This window comes from Chelon labrosus (assembly GCF_963514085.1).
Source record: "Chelon labrosus genome assembly, chromosome: 14".
NCBI lineage: Eukaryota > Metazoa > Chordata > Actinopteri > Mugiliformes > Mugilidae > Chelon > Chelon labrosus.
The window spans coordinates 1,440,930-1,463,173 of record NC_140347.1 but is presented as its reverse complement, the minus strand read 5'-3'; the positions used below and the strand labels follow the sequence as shown (position 1 = coordinate 1,463,173).

Here is a 22,244-nt window from a genome sequence, read left to right as displayed (position 1 = left end):
AAGAGCCAAGACCCAATCAAAGAGTCCAGACATGAAAAGACTAGGGCTGTCAATCGATTAAAAACAGAATGAATACAGTTGTGTTGACATACGACCCGTGTGTTCAGATCCTGCAGTGGGAGCAGAACCTGGAGAAACTGAACCTGGATCTGTTCAGACTCAGGTGTTACCTGTCCAGCCTGCAGGGCAGCGAGCTCCCAAACCCGAAGAGCCTCCTCGCCGTGGTCAGCCGGCCCTCCAAGAGCATGCTGGGACGTCTGGGAGTCTTCTCGGTGTCCTCCTTCCACGCTCTGGTAAGAAGCAGCTGACCTCCTCCAGCGCTTCACTTTGTCAGAAAACTTTTCCAGATGTTAACTCTCTGTCTGGACTCACTCAGGTGTGCAGCCGGGATGACATGACCTTGCGGCGGCGCACGCGGTCTCTGTCAGGAGGAAACAGCAGAAGAAGAGGTCTGCCGTCCTCTCTGAAGGCTCTGGACGGGCTGGACAGACGCAGCAGGGACGCCAAACACTCATCAGCCCAGGTAACAGACCTCACAGCCAACGGTTTTCACTGTGTATCACAAAGAGACAGTCACTCCCTGTCAGAAAGACCACTTTTAAATCATACAAGTATAATCCCCACTCAGCCGAAGCTTCTATCATCCTCGGCCGCTGGAGGCCTCCTCGTGATCAACAGTGAGTCGTTTTTGGAGTCCGGAGGATAAATCTGTCAGCGCCTCTCTCTGCAGCTGAGTGTTTATTTTGGCTCGGATGGTGACTCCAGATCTCTGCTGAATATTGTGATTTATACAGAAACTCACTCGACCAAGTCTCAGATCTATCTATGATGCATGTTTACAGTCCCGTCTGCCTCCTTCAGTGTAGTTTTGGTTTGTGTTTCCTGTCGTGGTGTCATCCTTCTTAAAGCTACAGTGTATATTTAGACACCAGATTGACTAAGCATGGTGTAGAAGAAGCTCCAAGTTAACGTTCTCTAGTATAGCATTCGATTCTGCAGCTCCTCTCAGCGTTAGCAACTTTGTTTGTTGTTCGTCTTCCTGTCAATAACTTTACAGTTTCAGTTGTGTCTTAGCATCTTTAAAGCATCGTTTTAGCAGCAAGTGAAGAGCCAAATATGTCTGTCAGGAGTAGGCGGAGACCAAAAACGCAACTCAGAGAGAGTGAGATTGTGGGATTAATCACAAACAGGGTTCGAATTAAATCAGTTTTTAGACTTAGACACAAGATAAAGGAGGTCACTGTTTCTCATGCCAGCGTCCAGATTTGCTCTCTTCCTGATTAAACTGGATGTTTAAATATCTTAAACTAAATCTGAACTGGGAAACACAATAAATCCTGTCGACCCTGAACATAGTTTGGAATACTCCAACTGCTGCTCACTCTAAACAAACTAATGATGTTTCAGAACAATGAACAGCAGTGTTTGTTGTACGGTGAAGTCTCAGATTATAACCAGACCCTTGAAGTGTCCATATGCAGAGTAATGTCACTGAGCTGTTTGAAGCAGAGAAAGAAGCGTCTTGTACTTTTATTCAGTCATTTCATGAGTTGATTCTAGTTTATATTTTTTACTTCTTTCAGGCCCAAGGACAGAATATTTTAAAAGGCTCTCATTACTAATGAACAGACACGTTGTGTGCTCCAGATCACCTCCAGATGTGGTCTTCATGATCTGATCTCATCCTGCGTTGTGGGTGTGTTTGATAGCAATCAAGAGGCACGTAGAAACAAACAGAACTACAGCTTCCTGTGAAGGAGTCATGTGACGCTGGAGGTTGCGTCTCCCTCAGAGTTTCAAGGATCTACTCAGATCAAATGACACGGACATGTGGAGCTATTAGCTGCTCTACGGGAGAGAAACATTTACTGGAGCTCTGTTCTGTGTCTGGAGGCTTTTACCGTAAAAAGGTTTAATCCTTCCTGGATGGATGTTAGTGATGTGACTCATGGTACAACAATCCACCCTGTCCCTCCTCCGTCCATGAGCCTCTTCGTGTCTTTTACATGTTGATGAATGCTGTTGAAAAATGTTCAGAACACAAACTTCACGCTGATGTGTTCACTGACAGTCGGTGGTCCTCAGACTCCAGGCTGACGGCGGCTCCTCTGCTCTGATTACCACGCCGACTTCGCAAACCTGTAATTTCAGCTCAGCTCAACCACCACCACATTTCTTTTTCCCATGGTTCCCTGGGGCTAATTTTGGTTTTCATGCAGAGCAGAATTCAGTTTGCGAGTCTTTTATCAGCTTTAATTAAGTATAAATATAGACTGGAGACGTATTTTTAGTTTGTGCTGAGTAATGACTTCACAGTGTGTGTGTGTTCTTCTTCTTTATATTAAGCTGTGGGGGCCAAGCTCTTGTTGAATGTTGTGAGGCCATGTCATCATTTAGTTGAGGCCATTTGTTTCTGGGCCCCTCAACCTTTTGGGGGTTAAACTCTCCTGCTGGCACTGAAAACATTACCACTGATGTAGTTTAAAGCAGAAAATGTGTCGTGGCGTCCACATACTTTTGGTTACATAGACCATTGTGACATTTCGTCCGACACCATCTGTCACTCCTACACCCCCTGAGCAGGAGGAGACAAGAGCTGAGGACAAAGACAAGATGTGAAGATTCAGACAGTGTTTGTTTAGCTGGACAGCTGTTTGGAGAAGAGGAGGAGGAGGAGGAGGAGGAGGAGGAGGAGGAGGCGTCTGAAGATTAAAAGATTCTAGTCTTTTATTCTCCCTGAACTTCTTTGTATTAATCCGTCCTGAGAGGTGGGAGACGACTGCCTCGTCTCCGCCTCCCGCTGTCACATGACCTCTCCTCCTTTCTTTTGCTCCTCTTTTAACCTCCTTCCTCCTCTGATGCCTCCTCTTCTCTGACGTTTTCAGTCTTTCCTTCTGTTCAGTGTCACCTGTTTATTTTATTGTGTTTAAATTTAAAGTTTCATTCATTTGATCTTAGTTATAAACTAACTAATGAATCTGACTTCCTCCTGCAGACTCTGACCTGTGGATCCACACAGCAGGAGGTGGCGCCCCCTGGAGGCCGAGCTGCAGCTCTGCAGGTAATTCTTATTAAGGTATACCATCAGATCCCACATGGAGGTGAAAATACATCATGCAGATCAAACTGATTATTGAATCCAGAGAAAGAAAACAATAGCGGATTGAAAGTAGTAAAGTAATCACATCAATATTTGTATTTATAAGAAACACTGACACACTGATGATTGCGGTTTAACTGAAACCATTAACTGATCTGTGTCCAGCTGAGTGACGAGCAGCAGCTTCCACCTCTCGGCGTTTTCACCCTGAACATCTGTCGAATCGACGCAGAGACGGAGTTTGGTGAGACACTTCCTGTTTTTATTTCTGTTTTCATTCATGAACAGTAATGGAGGTTATTTTTTATATTTTGATTTTTTAATGTTAGTGAGTCTGTGATGGTTAACTTCAACTGTTTCTTCTTCAGGTTTCGCAGTAACAGGTCACCTGGACGGAGCAGGAAAAAGTCACATCTTTGTCAGCGAGGTGGATCCACTGGGACTGTCGGCCAGAGACGGTAAAACATCTGAGTCCTACGAGGACGGCTTCCTCAAACAGTTTAATAGCTAATAAACTTAGATTCTCTTAAACCTGCCGATGCTCCACAGTCTCTGTTTAACCTCTGAGTTTGTCTCTGTGTCCCGTCAGGCCTCAGGGCTGGAGACGAGGTCCTGGCTGTGAACGGGGACACTGTGTCCGGACTGGACCTGGACCTCATACAGAGTCTGTTCAGTCACCAGAGGCTGCAGCTGCTGCTGAGGAGGGACGAGTCTCCCGACCCTGAGGAGCCCGATGCTGCCTGGCCCTGTCCCAGTGAGCCCACGGACCCCAGGGACGTCCTCACCTGGACCACAGGTAACCAAGAGTGATGCAGCAGGTTCCACGTTTAAATCCAGCAGCTTCCTCTTTTATAAAACAGCATTATTATATTCCAGATTGTGAATCTCAAACCTCTGCTCATTCCAAGTTGAAAGCTTTTATCCTAAAGGCTGGGATTTAACACTGTGCTGTTAATAAAACCTGTTAGGGTGCTAGGAGGTGAAGCTCACTCATTCAGCAACCCCTTAACTAGAACTGGACCAAGAGTTTATAGAAATACCACAAAGGTTCTAGTAAAAATAGAACCAGACCAACTCTCCATTTGGACATGTGGAGAACCAAAGAACCCAAAGTGTTCCACATTGGGTTTTTACCTCTTGAAAGGGAATCTGGCTACAAAATCCTACTGATTCCACATGTAACTCCCCAGGGAAACCAGTCACCAAGGCCTGCTACATATCAGTGCTAAGCTAACTTTCACTACAGGGTGGATGTACTGTTTTTATTATCTTTAGTACCACCATTACACCACTAGATGTAGGTAAAAGATAATGTATGAAATAAAGGCACGGGGCTCAGATTCTGTCAGGCAAGTCACCATGTGGTTCATAGTTGATGAAGAATCATGCAGATAGACTGAAAAGGACCACAGAAGATAATAAAAAAGAAAAGAATGACATGCTCACTATGAAATTCAAACTCTGGCTGCATGTTTTCTCTGTTAACTGAGGCTAACTGGTTAGCTCCTGCTGTGTGATGCTTAGTATCAATGGAAACATTCCATTATGACTGTCCCTCATAATTACAATGCTGTTATTTTTTAAATCAGTAACAAGCAAACACTTAAAATCAGTGCATAAAATACACACTTGTTTTTATAAGTCTGATCTTTTAGATACAATGCCAAGAAACACCACATTATTGTACTACACTATTCTATAATCTACTCACTGGAAGTTACTTACAGAACATCCTGCTTGTCAGCTGGGAGGAGTTAAGTTTATTTATTGGTAAATGTGGTATTTGTGATGAGACACAAGCTAGTTTAAAGGTCACCACAAGCCGTGTCCTGAATGTCTTAATAACAATAAATAAGTGAAGAGAGAACGTCCTCTAACTGAAATTGTCTTCCCAGATTCATCGCTCATCTCTGATCCAGCTGTCGTCCTGCTTCCTGTTTCCGTGGACACGTCGTCGAGGCCATCAGAGCTGGCTGAGGAGGTGAGCTTCAAACTTCAAAATCTCCATCACAACACACTTATTTTATGATGATTCAATAAGTCCAGCCCATCTTTTAGCTTCTCTATAAATGGCCAGTGGACCAACAAGCCACACTTTCCTGTCAGTGTGATCCATAGGAACTCTGTCTTTGACTCCTCCCTCTGTGATTGGTTGGAGCCAGTTTTGATCCCTGTAGTTAGCTGTCTTTAGTCTCAGCTCCACTCACTCTCCTCCTCTTTTACCATTGTTGAATCAGCTGAGAGTTAGGTGGAGTCAGGCAAAGATGGAGACACCACGGATGATGTTTATAGACACATTCAGTCACTTCATGCATCATTCATAATATCTGACATGCATAAATCCAAAGGAGGCAGCTGTTACTGGCTTTCCTCCTCAAACATACCTGTAGAAATCCTTTCCCACAATCCTCAGGAGCTCAAAACTGCCCTGTGTCACATGACCTGCATTCAGCCTGATAATCCAGGCTTACTCCGTCAGGAGTGTGTTCGGTGCGAGTAAAGTCAGCGCAGATTAATGGCGAGAGAGAGCCCGTAGATGTTGTTTGTCAGCTGCTCCCCTTCTCACGGCTCCCGGAGGCGACCTTTGACCCCGTACTTGTCGTCCCTCAACATGGGAGCTCTGTGCTGGGTGCTGCCACTGGAGGAGGACGAGGAGACACTGGAGGAGGAGGAGGAGGAGGACGAGGGAGGGGAGGTGTTCCAGGGTGTCGGGCTGGTGGAGCGTCTGGTGGGTCTGCTGGATGAGGCGGCCCGTTGCCTGGGCTGCCAGCGGCCGGCTGACGGCCTCGCTCTGCTGGTAAACAGGCCGACAATTCAGAGCTGCAATAATTACTTGATTAGTTAATCAACTGTCTGTTACTTAAAGCAGAGAAATCTGCCAGTGAGGGAGGAAAAGTCTGAAAGGTTGAGACAGACAAGTTGACAGACAGTCTGAGACATTAGGACAGTGTATCATCAACAGTTTGGTTAGACATGCAGACGTTTGACGGTTCCTGTTTGTTGTTGGTTAAATATTTTTCCCCTCGTGCAGCAGAACATTTTCTGATGTTTTACTAATTAAAACATTATTTAGCTGCAACCACAGTCTGATGTGTGCTGGATTATCACTGCTGCTGCTTCAGTCCTGACTGTGTTTCTATATCTTACTGGTTTACATTTCTTTTGACAGTGTCCACATTTCTAAACTTCTCATTTCCTTGAGCATTTTTTTCTGGTAATACCATGTGCTCTGCTCTGGTTGGATGGTTTATTTCCACTGTGTTTTGTGGAGGTTTCACAGAATCTGATCCAGGTCTAAAAGTGGTGTGGTTGATGATGAATGCTGTTTGGTCTCGTCCTCCGTCAGGCTCCCGTCAGTCAGGCCTTCAGCGGTCCGTGGTGTTAGCTGTTAGCTTCCTCGTTAGCTTGCAGCAGCTTGTGTTTGTACGTTGAACCACCTCCTGGTGTTAATCCTGGTGTTGATCTCTCACATGTCCTCCTGTTTTAAGATTCCGTGTTTGTCGAGGTCCATGGTGGTTTCAATTAATCTAAACTTGAGATTTTTCTCTTAACAGTTCCAGTTACAAATGAGTTTATCATTTAGATGAAATCAGCTCAGGGTCCAACTAAAGGATGGGATTTTTATCTGGACATGAAAGAGCTGTTGGACGCCATCTTTGTGTGTAGTCTGACGTTTCTCAATCTGCTCTATCTCCATAAATTACAAAGAAATGTTGGATTATGCATTTATTTTATTTTTTATTATCATTATTTTCCTTGAGGTCACTTAGTTTACAGCACAGTTACTCATTTAGTAGCTTTCAAACAGACAAACACTTATTTTGACATTGCAATTTTTATAGCGTCCAATAACTTGAACATATATCACAATTATATCAACTGCCTGAAAGTTTTAGTTTGGCCCAAATCCCATCCACATGGTGGAGGTGGAGTTTATGACCTATACTGCAGCCAGCCACCAGGGGACGCTCTACATGCTTTTGTTTGACGTCCACTTGTTCTACAGTCTATGGTTCTAGTCTGCAGAGATCCGACCGTCTCTTCCTGTGTGTCCCTCTCAGAACATGGACCAGGTCTACTCGCTGTATCAGACCTTCCCAGAAGGCCGAGCGACCAACGTTCCCAAGAACCCGTACGGCGGCAGAGAGGTCGGCCTGCAACCTGCGAGCCCCGCCCACCTGAGCGCATGTCAGCGTCTGCGTAAAGTCATCCAGGAGTTGGTCGACACCGAGAAGTCCTACGTCAAGGTCAGAAACCTGCAGAGATATGGTGCAAATCAGACGGCTCCTCTACTGCAACTCTTAATGCTACGACTACACTTATCAATACTATGAGATTAATTGTTCTAATTACTAGATAGAACAATCTGTTAGTTTATCAATCAACAGCAACTATTTTACTAATCGTTTCTAAACATCTCAACATTTTCTGGTTTGACTCTGAGATGTGGAGCACAAAATAGAATTTGATTAATTAGTTTTGGGTTATTTAAAACATGTTTAATACAGATTTAAACGTGATGAATACTAAAGCTACTAAAGCTCTACAGTGTGTTATAAGTACATTTAGACACGTCACATTCATAGCTACTAATCACATGCAATTCAATGGAACACAGAATTTAGAACAAAAAAATGTATTGTATTGTTATTAATGCTATAAAAATAAAGCTGAACTGAAACTGAAAAAACAAATGAAATCCAGTACAAAATAACCAACACATTTTAGGTTTTATTTTCTCACTCTTTTGATATTATGTTGTTGACACTTTTCTGCTTTCAAATCAAATAGTTAAATGAATGTTTCTCTTTGTCTCTGTCAGGATCTGGTCTGTCTCTTTGAAATCTACCTGACGCCACTGCAGAAGGAGACCTTCCTCAGTAAAGATGAGGTAAAAACCAAAGAGAAAGTAGTGAACGCGCTGGTTTGATGGTTTTGGTTTGTCTGACAGAACCTGTCTCCCTCAGATGGAGGCGCTGTTCGGCAGTCTTCCCGAGATGTTGGACTTCCAGAGGGTTTTCCTCCAAACGCTGGAGGAGAGGATCGCCGCCTGTCCGAACTTCAGCAGCCTGGAAACACCTGAACAGTTCAAGGTGACAATTTCACTTTGTTTTATTGATTTAATCAGCTGTCAGGTGTTCATCTGTTTATTTATTTTGACATATTTTATTTTTACTATATGGTGTGTATTATGTTTAATTTGTTTTATCCTATATAACTGTAGTTTTCTAAATAATCTGTTTTCATATTAGTAATTTACTTTTTAATTTAAAGCTTTTATTTGATTAATTTTCTATATATTTATTTAGTGTCATTAGTTAAAGTCTGTTGTTGCAGCATGTGTCTGTTGCAACTCTGCGCAGGCTTTTCTTTTTATAAATGATTTTAGTTTTCACTCTCTGTGACTGTTTTGGTTTCCAGAAGCTCCTCTTCTCATTGGGTGGCTCCTTTCTTTACTACGCCGACCACTTCAAGCTCTACAGCGGCTTCTGCGCCAACCACATCAAAGTCCAGAAGGTTCTGGAGAGAGCGAAAACAGACGGAGCCTTCAAGCACTTCCTGGAAGCGAGGAATCCAACCAATCAGCACTCGTCGTCTCTGGAGTCCTACTTGATCAAACCTGTTCAGAGGGTCCTGAAGTATCCACTGCTGCTCCGAGAGCTGGTGTCCATGACCGACCCCGAGAGCCCCGAACACACACACCTGACAGGTAACACACACCTGACAGGTAACATACCTGACCCTGTGTGGTGGAGGGTGCAGTGATGACTCCGGCCTGTAGGGTTAGGGTTTCACCTTTAGCTCTCGTCATGTTAATGAACGCCACCTGTTGTTCCTCTCGTGTCCACTCAGAGGCGCTGCGAGCGATGGAGAAGGTGGCGAGTCACATCAACGAGATGCAGAAGATCTACGAGGACTACGGCTGTGTGTTCGATCAGCTGACTGCAGAGCAGAGCGCTGACAGACGACAGGTACGACCTCAGACCAGAGTTGATTCTGTTACCAAGACAATGAAGAAACATGTTTGTCAACGACTGTTTGTTCTGTGACTAAGACAGCGACGAACAAGAACTAATATCTGATGATAAAACCTATGAGGAAAGGTTGATGAGATGAGAATGTTCTTTGAATCTCAGCCATTCAAACGACACGGCCCTGTCATGTGATTGGATAAGGGATGTTAGCCTATCTGATCTCAGCTGATGGTAGCTGACCAGAAGTAGCTAGCTGCTACTAGCCCTGTGGCTACAGATGAAGGAGCATCACTCTGATATTTATTCAGCCTCCATCACGGTCACTAAGATAACTATGAAGTTAAAGAAGTCACATCTAAGAACTTCACTAGTTACATGAACTTATTGACCTGTGACCTTATAGTGACACATATTTAAACAGAGGAGAGTAGAGTGGATGATGGGTTAGCATTTAGCATTTAGCTAAGACTGTCCATACATGTAGTTTTCTCTGTATGATCAAAGAGTGTCCAATAGATCAGTGTTGATCCAGCCTGTCTAAAGACAGAAACAATCTGACGACGTATAAAATTAATGTTAGTTGCCTGAATGTGATAAGACTAATAAACCTTTTTAATCAAACATGGCTGCCACAGACTTGACGCTTGTTGACGTTCCCTGCTCCCACTCTCAGGTGACAGAGATCTCGATGGGGGAGTTCCTGGTGCACTCGTCAGTGGTGTGGTTGAACCCTCTGCCCTGTCTGGGTCGCCTGAGGAAAGACCCTGAGCTCACGCTCTTTGGTAAGACCAGACTCACTGTGGTTTACTTGCACAGGAACACTGAGAACTTTCCATAACTTGGCTGCTGTTGTTCTTCTCAGTGTTCAAACAGGCCGTCATCCTGGTTTACAGAGAGAACTGCAAACTGAAGAAGAGGACGGTGAGTCCAGTCTCTTCGTCCCTTTCAGTTTAACCTCACACCTACTGCTAAAAACAAAAAAATCAATCTGACTGTTGTTGTCTGTTGGACAGACCAGTTCCCGTTCAGCTGATCTGGACCCCTTCAGGTTCCGCTGGTTAATCCCAGTTTCAGCTGTCCAGGTCAGACCAGCCAACATCACAGGTCAGTGGCCAATCAGAGGGAGGTGGAGATCTGTATATGTGTCAGGTGGTTGCAGCAGCCCCTCCACCAGGAGGCGCTCTGACAGTCTGAGCTGACTCTGTGGCTTGTTTCCAGGCTCGGAGGACCCGTGTGTCTGGGAGCTGGTTCACAGCCGATCAGAGGTGGAGGGACGACCGGAGACAGTGTTCCAGCTCTGCAGCAGGTACAAACGTCGTCTCAGTCCAGATTCAGACCAAGACTGTGACGGGAAATGTGATCAGTTAATTTAAACATTTCATTAGAGATGGAACCATTACTTTAAGATGTTTCAGAAGAAAATAATGAGTTAATTTACTGAAAAATTGAAAACCTAAAAATTGACGAAGACATCTGAAGACGCTGATGGACATTTTTCTCAATGATGAAACCAAACATTCTCATCTTCTGTGTTTGTACCAGAGTCCAAAACCATTAGTCTGATTAGTCGGCCAATATCAACAAACAACATATACAAGAAAGAATCTATTGGTTGATTTCTTATTGAATATCAAGATCTGATGATTTTTGCCATATCTCTGTGTTGTCAAGTTGAAACTCAGTGAAAGTCAATAATGTAAAGTTGCCGCTCTGAAGCTTTGTGCTGTTTGTGTTTCAGTTGTCTGGAGACGAAGGCCAGCGTTCTGCGAGCTCTGCGCTCCCTCATCAGAGACCGAGCCCCCACCGGCTCCCTGAGGAGGACCAAGCTGTCAACGGCCGAGCGGAGCAGCTGTTGGAGGAGGAGGCAGCAGCGCTGTCGCCCTGACGCCCAGAGGACACCTCCTCGTTGGCCGGAGGAGGCCCACAGACCTGACAGCCTCCTGGGAGATACCTGCTCGGAGCCCCTGCTGCCCAGCCACCGCCACAACTCCACCAATGCTGGTGCAGGGAAGAGGACCAGACTCTGCTCCCTGACCGGCGAGCTGGAGGCCCAGCTGCAGAGGCTCAACTTTGCAGAGGAGGAGGCCGAGCGAGGAGAGGCGTCTCAGAGCGATGAGGCTAAGAGATGGAGCTCTAGTCTGCACCGGACCTCTGCAGCAGATGTGCTGGAGCTTGGCAGCCTGCTGGAGAGAGACTTCAGTGTTCAGAGCATGACCTCCATGGTTAACGAAGACTGTTTCTATGACGCCATGCTGGGTATGCAGAAGGCCGCCGTGCCAACGCTACAGGGCTAAAGCTAACACGCTAACACGGAGCCTGTTAAGAGTCAAATGATACTGGACTGAGCGGTGTCTCCGTCTCCTGTCAGAACACTGACGAACAAAGTCACTGTTGGAAACTCTCATGGACACACCTCCATTTCTTCAATACTGGATCACATCTCATTCCCTCTGAAAACAACACCTCCAACCCAAACCACGTCTGAGGGGCCTGGAGATCCAGTCAGCTACAGCGGTGGATTAAGTTTTCTCTTTACTGTTGAAAAAAGAAAGAACACAGCAAAGTTTAAGATAAAGTCACAATAAAAGAAAAGTTTTTAGAAATAAAATCACATGCTAAAGTATCTTAACAAGTTCAGTCTGGGACCAAGTCCATTTTTGTTTCCATAAAATGAGACCTTAAATGAAATAAAACTGAATGTATTATTCAGGGCCGTAGTCGACTGGTCACCAGACAGTTTTTATCAGCTGCACCAGTGGCCTTCTATCCTGCCTTTAATCTTTCATATTCCTGAAAACACAACTTTATTACTACTTTATTCTTAAGTTAAAAATATTAAAAAAATTAAAAGAAAAACATCTAGCAATTTATCTAAACTTATGAATGCATTTTGAAATATCCTGAAATACATCTGTGTATAACTTAATTTTTAAATAGTGCCCTTATCCCATAAAATGCATCTTTATTGCACTTGTTTGAGTGAAAAACTGTACAAGCTTGACCTCCACAAGAGGAATGATAGCAAACTAATGGTTGAGAGTATAGTAGAATAGTTTTCTCTCAGAGACAAACTTCAGAAACTTTTTCAGGAACATTGGACCTTTCCAGAAGAAGGCCTGATGAGATTAAATGATGTTGAATGATAAGACTCTTTGGTGGAGAATTAAGTCTGGTGGAAATGGAGTTCAGCTCTTCATGGTGTCAGGGTTCGTCTGTCTGCGAGGATCTTCTAAAAGCTTCTTTTTTCTTCGTACTGATTTTGACGCAGCAGATTGACCAAACAGATCTTGTGTTGCTGGTATGTTTTGCTGTCCTCGCTGCCTGAACTTGTGAATATTTTCTAAACTCTGTGGTTGTAAATATTCTCCTGTGTATAGTCTTTTTTTCCATCTGTAGATGTCTGTGCAACAGACTATTTTCTTGACAAAAGCCGTTCCAGATAAAACCCTGGAGCTGCTGGATGGGATCGAAGCCTTTGCATATTGTCGTATTTATATTTCAGTTTTGTGACCGAAGCACTAGAAGGACGACAGTGTTTCACTTCGAAGGAACTTTTCAAGTTATTTTTTATTAACTGTTAAAGTATTTGGTAATTTATTTTCTTAAGATGTGTGTAGATCTTTTTAATGACTTGATGTTGTTGAAGACCAATGAATTACAAAGTATTTAATTAAAGGATTTTTGATCTTAACTTTTTCTCCTGAAGCTTTTTTGTGTTAAGTTCCTGAAAAAAAAAATTAAAAAAAAAATCCAAAAGGAATCGTCTTGTTCACTGAGTGAGATGTTCGGAGCAGCTGTCAGGCTTTGGTTTACTTAACATAGCATAAAAACTTGAAGGTGAGGGAACCAGCTAGCATTCAGAAAGATCAGAGCCTGGGTTGATTTGGAGTTAGCCTTTAGCTAGCCACAGATTGTGTGTTTACAGCCACATTCTTATAACCATTTACAATTTGTACATGAAGAGTTAAGAAAATCACAACATTAACAATAGTTAGTTTTCAGATGAGATATAAGATAATCAGATAAATAATCAGATAATTCAGAACTGAAACTGCACAGCTCCAACACAGAGTGTGCATGTACTGGTTTGGTAAGTTTATGTTTAGATGTTAGATTTAGGCTCAGACAAGGCTTGCATATTTGGAAGGTTGGCTTTTAGTTGAGATCTAGTTTAGATTTGCGTACAGCCTATCAGGTTTATGTTGAGATAAGGTAAGGTTAGGTTTTGAGTTAAGCTGGTTTGAGGTTAGTTCAAGGTTGGGCTTTCGCTGGTTTAAGTTGGTGTATGGTTAGCTTTAGGTTGGGCTTACTTCAGCTTTTAGTAAGATTAGGTTTACACTGTGGCAATGTTAGGTTTAAGTATGAATAGGGTATGTTTGGGTTGCAATAAAAAACATTTTTTGGTAAAATTAACTTTAGGCTTGGATAAGGCTAGGTCTTTGGTATTTGGGTATGGGTGGTTTTTGGTTGAGACCAGGTTAAGTTTAAATTGTAGTGATATTAGGTTTAGATATGGATGAGGTACGTTTAGATTTGAATAAGGTCAGATTTAGGTTTTGGTAAAGTTGTCTTTAAGTCAGATAAGGCTACGTCTTGCATATCTGGGTATGGTTGGGTTTTAGTTGGGATCAGTTTAAGTTTAGGTTGTGGGAATATTAAGTGAAGTTAGGCTGTGATTTAAGTTTAATTTGCAGAAAGATAAGGTTGATGTTTTGGTGAGGTTTAAGTTTAGGTCGAGGAAATTATTTTGAGATGACATACTGTTTTCTGAACTGATGGAAACACGATTGGTGTAGCTGTAATTTCCTCTTGTTCATCCTTTTCTTTGTTATTTTCTCTGTGAAACAAAAAGAACAAAAAGGCTTTTTATTTTCGTGGACTCCCTGTGATGATGTGCAGCTTTGTTTATTTCAGGAGGCCAGAAACGCTCTGTTTGAGATAGAGACATGAAATTTTAAAAAGCAGTGAAAGCAGAAGAAATATGTGTGTGCTCTTGTTCAGCTCTTGTTGCCACAGTAACCACTGTATGTTGGGGAAACCCTTCCACAACACACATTCAGCTTCTCTTCACTAACAGAAAACAGGTTAATAATTGCATTTTACATTATTACGTTTATATTTTAAAACACCTGCTTCTGGCATACGTCTGATAGAAAAACACATATTTCAAGTTTTAAGTATTTCTCAGCTCAAAATAAATCAGCTGATTCAACTCATCTGGAAAAGTGTCAGAAAGCAGGTGGAGAGTTTGAAAGTGAGAGTGCTTGTTTTACAAAATTCTGTGTTGTACATACATACATGTATTCTTGGAATATTATTATTATTGATGGACTTGTTTGATTTCCAGTTGTTACTGAGAGAAGATCCTGCTCATTAAATCTGTGCCATGAACAAAGTAGTTTAAAGAGGAATCTGTTTCCTGTGCTTCTAAACGCTCGGTGTGAACAGCAGGAATGTGCTGAAGTGGACGTTGTCTGCATCTAAACACACACGTACCTGAAAGAGACAATCCCAGCAACCTCTCAACAAGAGGACCATGAGCACATCACGTATGACTGCAGGTGAGTTCCTGGTTTCAGAAAAAAAAAAAGGATTGATGCGTCTTGTTTGGTTGTTGGACTCAGCACACATGTGAATCCACTCTTATTACAAAGTAAGGAACTGTTGTGGGGTTGGTGTTGGTATCTCCCCTTTCAAACTATTTGATTGAGAATGGGCCAATGCCGAGTGGCTGGGCTGCATTTAGTCTCAGATGTTTGAACTTTAAATTCCTCTCATCTTTGCCATCTTTTTTGTTTTATGAATAAACTGTTTGTTTGTTTTTTTGTCAGATCTAATAATCTATTAACTATATTCTAATCAGTTGAATAATCCTTTGGTCAACAATAACTACAACCCCTTATCTTTAACAAAACTTGGAAACTGTGAAAAATGCCATTTATGGGTCATCAGAGGAGCAGGGCAGTAGGGGGCCCCCAAGGGCCAACAGTCTTTAACTTCAACAGTGGAAATATGCAAAGAAGCCTCCCTATGGGCCGCCTGTTACAGGTTCATGACCCCTTAGTAGTTAAGTATGAAAGAGTTCAAAATGAAAAGAATTTGTCGCTCTGGGAGTGAACAAAGAAAGAAAGAGGAAGAGGAGAAAAGAAACGTAGAGAGTGGTGAGTGAATCAGATGATGAAGATTATTAATAATAGTAAACAACTGTATGGATCTAGTCTAACCTGAACTATGGAGGAGAGACATTTGAATAAAATAACTTTCTTTCTTTGACATTAGCATTAGTTAGCTTAGCTAGCAGAGCAGTGTGTCCATGAGCAAGTCTAGTGTGTCGACTTATTAGCTTAGCCATGAGGCAAAGCTAATTTTGTTTGGTTTTGACCTTGTGTTTCCTGTTTTTATTTCGTAAAGTTCTTCCTTAGTGTTTCTTGTCTTGCTTTGCTTCCTGTGTTCTCCCCTCTGTGACTGCTGGATTGGTTTCTCCTTGTGAGCTCCGCCCTCATTAGCTTCACCTGTGTCTCATCAACCACCTGAGTATATAACCCAGCCTTTCCCTTTGTTCTCTGCCAAGGCCTCTGTGATGTTACCCTGTTTGTCCTACTGTGCATTTCCTCCTGTTTCTTGAGTTCCTGTCTAGGTTTTGGTCACCTCACCAGTTTTTGTAGTCATGTTTTTTGGATACCTTGCCTTTCCTGCAGTGATCCTTCTAGATTTTGAGTTTTTTACTAAAATTATTTTGCTCTCTGGTCCTGCCTCCCTCTGTGTCCTGCATTTGGGCATTTGGGTCCAGCTTCACCAGAAACTGTGACAGAAATCCATCTTGTTTAGTTTTACAAGTCTATATGTGCAGAAACAGAGCAGTGCTGCCATGCTAGCCATTAGCATTGTTATTAGCATCTTCTCTAGAAAGCTGAACTGTTGTCTGACACTGTCTATATGATTAAAGTCACTCCAGGTGGTTTAGGTTGAATATAAAGATGTCTTAAGTCACTGCTGAGACGTCCGTCTTCTCGTTGATGCTGCAGGTGTTTAATGTTGTCAGACTTGTACAGTATCAACATATTTAAGTCTCTCATTACAGTAAAAGTTGTAATTATGATTCAAAATGTATTTGTTTCAGCAACAAGGCCGTTTGAAAAGGATCAGAGAAACTAATTGTTTTCAGTGATTTATTGTGTTGTTGGGACATAAACCATAAATGGACTTTGTTTTGGGGACAAAAAGAAACTCCTCATGTAAATACTTGTTTCAGGCTCACAGTGATTATGCTGAGTCTCTGGGAAATCATTGCAGGTTAATGGAACTCATTCATTCATTCACTGCGACTGTGTGTTCAGCCGAGATAACGCACTTCATTTATATTCCCATCTGGCTGCTGATTGATGGCTCCATGGAGCCTCAGGGGGGTTTTTGTTTCTGGCAGATGGTTTGATTTAAACTATTATCACCATGACTGAGGGGTCAGAGGTCAAACTGTCTGCTTTAATGTGGAGCTAATTTCAGTCGCACTCGATTCAGGATTCAAGAATAACAGGACGGAGGCGAACTTCCTTCTTTTAAAATGCTCTAATCCAGGACGACTGGAGGTCCCTTCAAATTAAACCCGACTCTTTTTCCTCCTCCTCCTCCTCCTCAGTGTGTCATCACCATCATTTCAAAATGAGTAGGAGGGAAATACGTCCACCCACAGACTGAAGTCAAACAGATCTAGAAATGAACTGAAGCTGGAATGTTTCTGTGTATTTTATAATTTAATGACATTTAAGGAGTAATATTTCAGCTGTTCAATTCGACTCAGTTCATCTCCATGAATCCCTAAATATATGACCTTATTCCCTGAAAACTGTCAAGTAATGAAGCAAAAGGAAAAGTCAGTAAAACAAAAATGTGTACAACTAAAAAAGCTTAAGAACATAAAATAAAATTCAAGATTTTTTCTAAAGAATCCATTTTAGAAACTGAAACAACAAAAAAATACATTAAAATCCAAATCAGTGCTTGACGTTGCACCAAATATCTACAATGTTTGAGTAAAAAACAGAAACCGTGTTAAAAACAAGGTGATCTAAAAAATATAACCCACACGAGGCCGAATGGCGCTGAAATAAATCAAGGTAGACGAGAACCAGAGTGTTTCTCACTTTGTCCTCTGCAGCGTTCAGACGGTCGAGGCCTGAGGCGTTGACTCAAACCTCCAGAGGTCTGCTTCTATTAGACGGACGCCTCGTTCCACATCAGCAGTGGGATGTTAATACAGGACGTCTGAACACTGCAGCCCAGCTGGACTTAAAGGAACACGCCACATCACATGGTCTGTGGTCGATCTGTATCATCAGCAGCGAGGTTTGTTTACTCCAACAGATTTCAGAATTAATGGTTCAAGTTAATAATAGGGATGAAAATATCAAATCTTATTTTCTTCTCTTTGTGTCTTTTGGACAAAACATTTGAAGACGTGGCCTTCAGCTCTGCAGTTAAATTTATTCACCAAACAATTAAACAAGCAATTAAGAAAGATTTCTGTTCATTTGCTGATCGTTTTCTGAGTCCAGGTTTTCCAGGTTTCCTTCCCTCCAGCTGTTTGTTTCAGTTCATCTCAATAAAAATCAACCGGCGGAGAGAAAATCCATCAATCCAGACACAGTCGTCTGTGATAGAATTCATTTCTCGTTCTGACATTATTGAACCAATTTAAATTTTGATTCACTTTTCCAAATAGATAATATTACATTTCCAACCTGATTTAATTTCAGTATAATTAAAAAAATGTAATATTCACAATTTTTTTTATTTAAATGCAATTTGATATTTAATTAAAAAAAAAAATAGAAATATATAACGTTTTTTGTTTAATGCCAATGGTAAAAAAAAAAACAGAAAAAGAACAAGTCTTATTATCATTATTGCAAACTGAATTAAATTTAAAATCTCCTTCAATTACTATTTCGTAGCTAAACATCACTTATCATACCATCAATATATTATAAATAATAAATCTATTTTTGAAACTTTCTTTTTAAATGAATTCCCTTTTATTCTTTACTTCATTTTACTTTATTTTAATTTAGTTGACGGCCAGGGTGGATTAGAAAAAAATAAATTATCATTTATTAATAAATAAATAAATTATGAATTAAAATAAATTATAGTAATATCTGACCCAGATGAGCTCCTGATGCGATCACCGTGGGCTGGACAAAATGTCTTTTGGAGGAAAATGAATCCTTCACGGTTCCTGTGAATTTACCAACAGATTATAATTAAATTAAATAAATATTCATATTGTTTTAAGGTCAAAAGTCAAATCTGAAAAGTCAAAAGAAGATTCAAAAAATGAGGGACAATATTCTGTACTTCAATAAAAACAGTCGGAGCAAGTAAAATGTCTTTTTGCATCAGAAGTCAGAAATGACATCAATATTTCTTCATTTTAAAGGACCTCAAGTCTAGTTGTGCAGCATACATTAAAGCTACAGTCGGTCCATGTTTCACCATGACGTCACCTCTGCAGTGGGAACCAGAACCCACTGTTTTTCTTTGACTTATTGTATCAACACAGCGGCGTTCATTAACAGTGACGGTGCCCACAAAGTTGTGTTTTCCCACAGGGAGGCTGGTTGGTGAAACATAAATGTGTGTTTATGGTTTAGAGTTTGGTGGAAGCAGCTCGTGTCTCTGCAGGTCCGATGCTGATAAACCCAGACTGGAGGATTATGGTAATAACAGGCTGAACACCGGGTCCCAGCGCTGCAGGACGGGTGGGCGGGCTGCGGACGCTTATCAGCGCGTTGCAGTGGGTGATTCTTCACACAGTCACATGATGGGCGACACCTTGATTCACGATTCAGCCGCACAAAGAGCAGCTCTGCGGCTTTATCAGCAAATAAGAGCAAAAACGAGGAAGTGATGGATGCGTGGCAATTGTTTTAAAAGCAGAAATCATCCCGTTGGTTGTCTGAAATGTCCCCGTCTGAAACGTGAAGCAGATATTATCAGCACTAACTGGTAATGAGCTTTCACCTTCACGATCATCACCATTTTCCAGAGGCAGCGAAGCATTTTCCAAACGCTCGTGAAACTCTTTCTGTGTCTGATTGTTGCTCAAAAAAGCGTGAGAACAGTCAAATCAAACATTTCCAGGTAACAGGCGTCTTTCGCGTGGTCAGATGCGACAGCGTTTGAGCGGTGTTGCGGGTCTGACGTACCCCGCCATCAACTCATCAGATAAGAACGCTGCTCTGCGGCTGCTTCAGCAGAGCCACTGACCTTCAGGTTACAAACAGAAACCAGTTTCATGACTCTGAACCAAGGCTTCTGTTCAGAATCAGTTTGTAGAGAAAAAAAAAAGAGAAACAAAGATGCCTGGTGCTTCTTTTCAAGGATACAGAATGGGATAAAACTGTATGTACAGTTGCCAAGGAGACAGGAGGCAGAGGGGTAGTTGGAGTCTGTTAAGCCACACATCCTCTGCTTTCATTCACACTACTCCTCGCTTCGTCCTTAGGAATCACTCAAGGAGACGCCACCAAAGACACAACACAGGTAAGAGCCCAGTTTCCATCTCAGAAACAACTCTGTTTTCAACTCAGAAACACAAATCAACTCTTGTCTTGTCACAGGTTCGTAACTCCATCAGGAGATCAGGATGAATAAATCAAGAAAAAACTTCATCTCAGTTTTTGCTCTGTTTGTGTTTCTTGCAGTGGGGAAAGGCAACGCAACGGGAGCAACGCTGAGGGACACTGCAGCTTTAAAAGGATATAATTGAGTGCCAATGATCACCACATCAGCTGCAGAGTAACTAATGCAGGCAATCATCGAGCTCACCCGATGCTCACACCCCCCCAAAAAACAGAAATCCAAAATCTGAGAGAGAACCAGATTCCCATCAGCAGCCTCAGCTGTGTGTCCGTCACGCTCCCACGCTCACTTCACTTCTCATTTCTCCGCTGGTTGCAGCTCGCTGGAGCCTGTGCTGAGGAATTATCTGCTGTCAGGACCTGCCCGGGACACCGCCACGCCAACCGGGACCGGAGCTGGACGGGGGTGGGGGGGTGGGGGGTGCTGAGCCATGCTGTCCGCCGCCATTCAGATCCTGGCGTTTGCCCTGGCGCTCCTGGGCGTCCTCGGCGCCACCGTGGCCACTTTGCTGCCCAACTGGAAGGTGAGCGTCAACATCTGGTCCAACATCATGACCCCTATCTCGCAGATGCAGGGTCTGTGGATGGACTGCGTCTGGTACAGCTCCGGCGTCTTCAGCTGCACCATGAAGAACTCGATGCTGTCGCTGCCGGCGTATCTGCAGACCATGCGAGCCGCCATGGTTCTGTCCTGCATGGTGGCGTTGTTTGGACTATGCCTTGCCTCCCTGGGGCTGAAATGTACCCGCTGGGGGGGCAGTCACCGAGCGAAGGGACACACGGCCATTGCTGCGGGAGGCTGCTTCATCTTGGCCAGCCTTCTCTGCCTGGTCCCTGCATCCTGGTTCACCAACCAAGTCATCACCACCTTCCTGACCACGGACCTGCCGGACAGCAGCAAATATCAGCCTGGTGGAGCCCTCTGTGTGACATTTATCTCCGCTGGCTTTCTCCTGGCTGGAGGGGTCATTTTCTGCTTGTCATGTCCCGGAACAAGAACAAGACGACCGGAGTACGATTCCTCCGACAACCCTGACAGGCTGGTGCTGGACCAAAATGAGCAGCGAAGGCGGGAGTGCCAGCATGCCGTAAAACAAATCAGGCAAAACAAAAGTGTCCAGCTGCAGACGGACGAGGTGAAGCAAGAGAAAGCTCAGCAGGAGAAACCTAAAATGGATCAGGGGCAGAGGCTCTACTCGTCCCCCTCCAAACTCCCTCAAAAGGACATCAAGGACAGCTACAGCCTCCAGGAGTATGTTTAAACCTCGTGGCTGAGTGGTGAAATGTGGAGTTATGAGCTGAGGCTTTCTGGCTCATGGGTAGGGGGAGGTGGGTTGTGGGAGGGAATAATTACCAAATGTTGGAAATGACAGCCACATCTTTTAAAAGAAACTGCCTGCAAACTGCTGCAGCTTTCCTAAACCAAAGGGACAAGAAAAAGAAATCTGCTGATGGTAAATGAGCTCTGACTGAAATTGAAAAGCCATCATTTTCCAGCTGTGAACGCCGTCTGCCTTCTGAGATTAACTCATGCTCTGACAGGGCCGGCCGCAAGCTTTCTAGGGCCGAGATCTGAACAACCAGCCCCCACTAACACACATCCCCTTGGACCAGTCAGCTCCAAAACAGCTCTACGGAAACTAGAGGAAAAAAAACTAATAAAATAAATACTATAAAATGTCAAATCTTTGTTTACATATTTTTAAAATGATCTGTAATATCATACAGATGCTGTGATTATCATACACCTGGTGACACTTAAGGACAGGACTAAGGGCGTACCCCACCACCACAAACTTCTTCACTGAAAACAAAACAGAAGTTGACTTTTTGATGTTCTGTAACATTTTCTGAGCAAGGCTTTATTTTACCTTCCTCATAGTTTCATGACAACCAATCAGAAAATACCAAAAAAAAAAACAACCGTAGACCCCACATATCTGCTTTGTAACACGTAGATGTGAATTTCACAAAACCAAACACAATTACCTTGGAAATATCCTGAAATTTACTGAAAGTGTTATCATTTTTTGTTTGAGTGCTGTTGGCCGAACAAAGTCAGAGAGTGAAACTTATAATATGACACAAAAGAGCAGAAGCAGCATTGTTTGATCTTGTTTTGATCTCGTTTTGGGCCGTCTGCTGGCTCACTCTGGCTCCTCAATGATTTCTATGTCTGCATGTTGTCAGTGCTGCTTAAAGCCGTATTTACTGTGCCTAAAGCAATAAAAATAAACAATTGCTTCTTAAATTCAGTGCAGTTTAATATTTACACAGGCCCAGATCCAAAGCATTGAAACGACAACATCCACTCCATCTTTTCCTGATGTTTCAAGGGGGAGGAAAGAGGTGCAGAGCAGCATGGAGAGAGGTAATGATGCTCTTTGCTTTCCCATTATCCTCTCACCACGGTTGGATGCACACCGCACACATCCCCCCCCCTTCCACCACCCTGCTTCAGCTTTATGAAAAAGACATGCAGTCATGTTCAAGATGTAACTTTAAGCCTGATGGAGTCCATGGTGTTGT

General features: G+C 42.9%; 2 protein-coding genes across 3 annotated transcripts in view; both read left to right on the top strand.

The window, feature by feature from the left end:
• tiam2b (TIAM Rac1 associated GEF 2b) overlaps window positions 1–14,369 on the top strand; it is a 43,230-nt gene extending 28,861 nt beyond the window's left edge. For both annotated transcript variants that reach the window (XM_084560859.1, XM_084560858.1), the window contains 17 exons: window positions 108–293; window positions 377–523; window positions 2,996–3,061; window positions 3,266–3,344; window positions 3,469–3,558; window positions 3,690–3,896; window positions 4,996–5,081; window positions 7,162–7,347; window positions 7,923–7,991; window positions 8,068–8,193; window positions 8,522–8,810; window positions 8,954–9,072; window positions 9,749–9,857; window positions 9,938–9,996; window positions 10,089–10,179; window positions 10,294–10,381; window positions 10,814–14,369. In XM_084560859.1, the coding sequence (XP_084416985.1) occupies window positions 108–293; window positions 377–523; window positions 2,996–3,061; window positions 3,266–3,344; window positions 3,469–3,558; window positions 3,690–3,896; window positions 4,996–5,081; window positions 7,162–7,347; window positions 7,923–7,991; window positions 8,068–8,193; window positions 8,522–8,810; window positions 8,954–9,072; window positions 9,749–9,857; window positions 9,938–9,996; window positions 10,089–10,179; window positions 10,294–10,381; window positions 10,814–11,369 (2,553 nt within the window). In that variant the 3' untranslated portion in view covers window positions 11,370–14,369. The remainder of the gene's footprint in view (window positions 1–107; window positions 294–376; window positions 524–2,995; window positions 3,062–3,265; window positions 3,345–3,468; window positions 3,559–3,689; window positions 3,897–4,995; window positions 5,082–7,161; window positions 7,348–7,922; window positions 7,992–8,067; window positions 8,194–8,521; window positions 8,811–8,953; window positions 9,073–9,748; window positions 9,858–9,937; window positions 9,997–10,088; window positions 10,180–10,293; window positions 10,382–10,813) is intronic.
• A 5,777-nt stretch (window positions 14,370–20,146) lies between these two features.
• On the top strand, window positions 20,147–20,977 carry LOC311499760 (claudin-20-like; the record flags this gene model as incomplete). Its single annotated transcript, XM_084560884.1, has 1 exon — window positions 20,147–20,977. One exon carries the CDS (start codon window positions 20,147–20,149, stop codon window positions 20,975–20,977), a length of 831 nt encoding a protein of 276 aa, XP_084417010.1.
• Window positions 20,978–22,244: the final 1,267 nt, after the last annotated feature.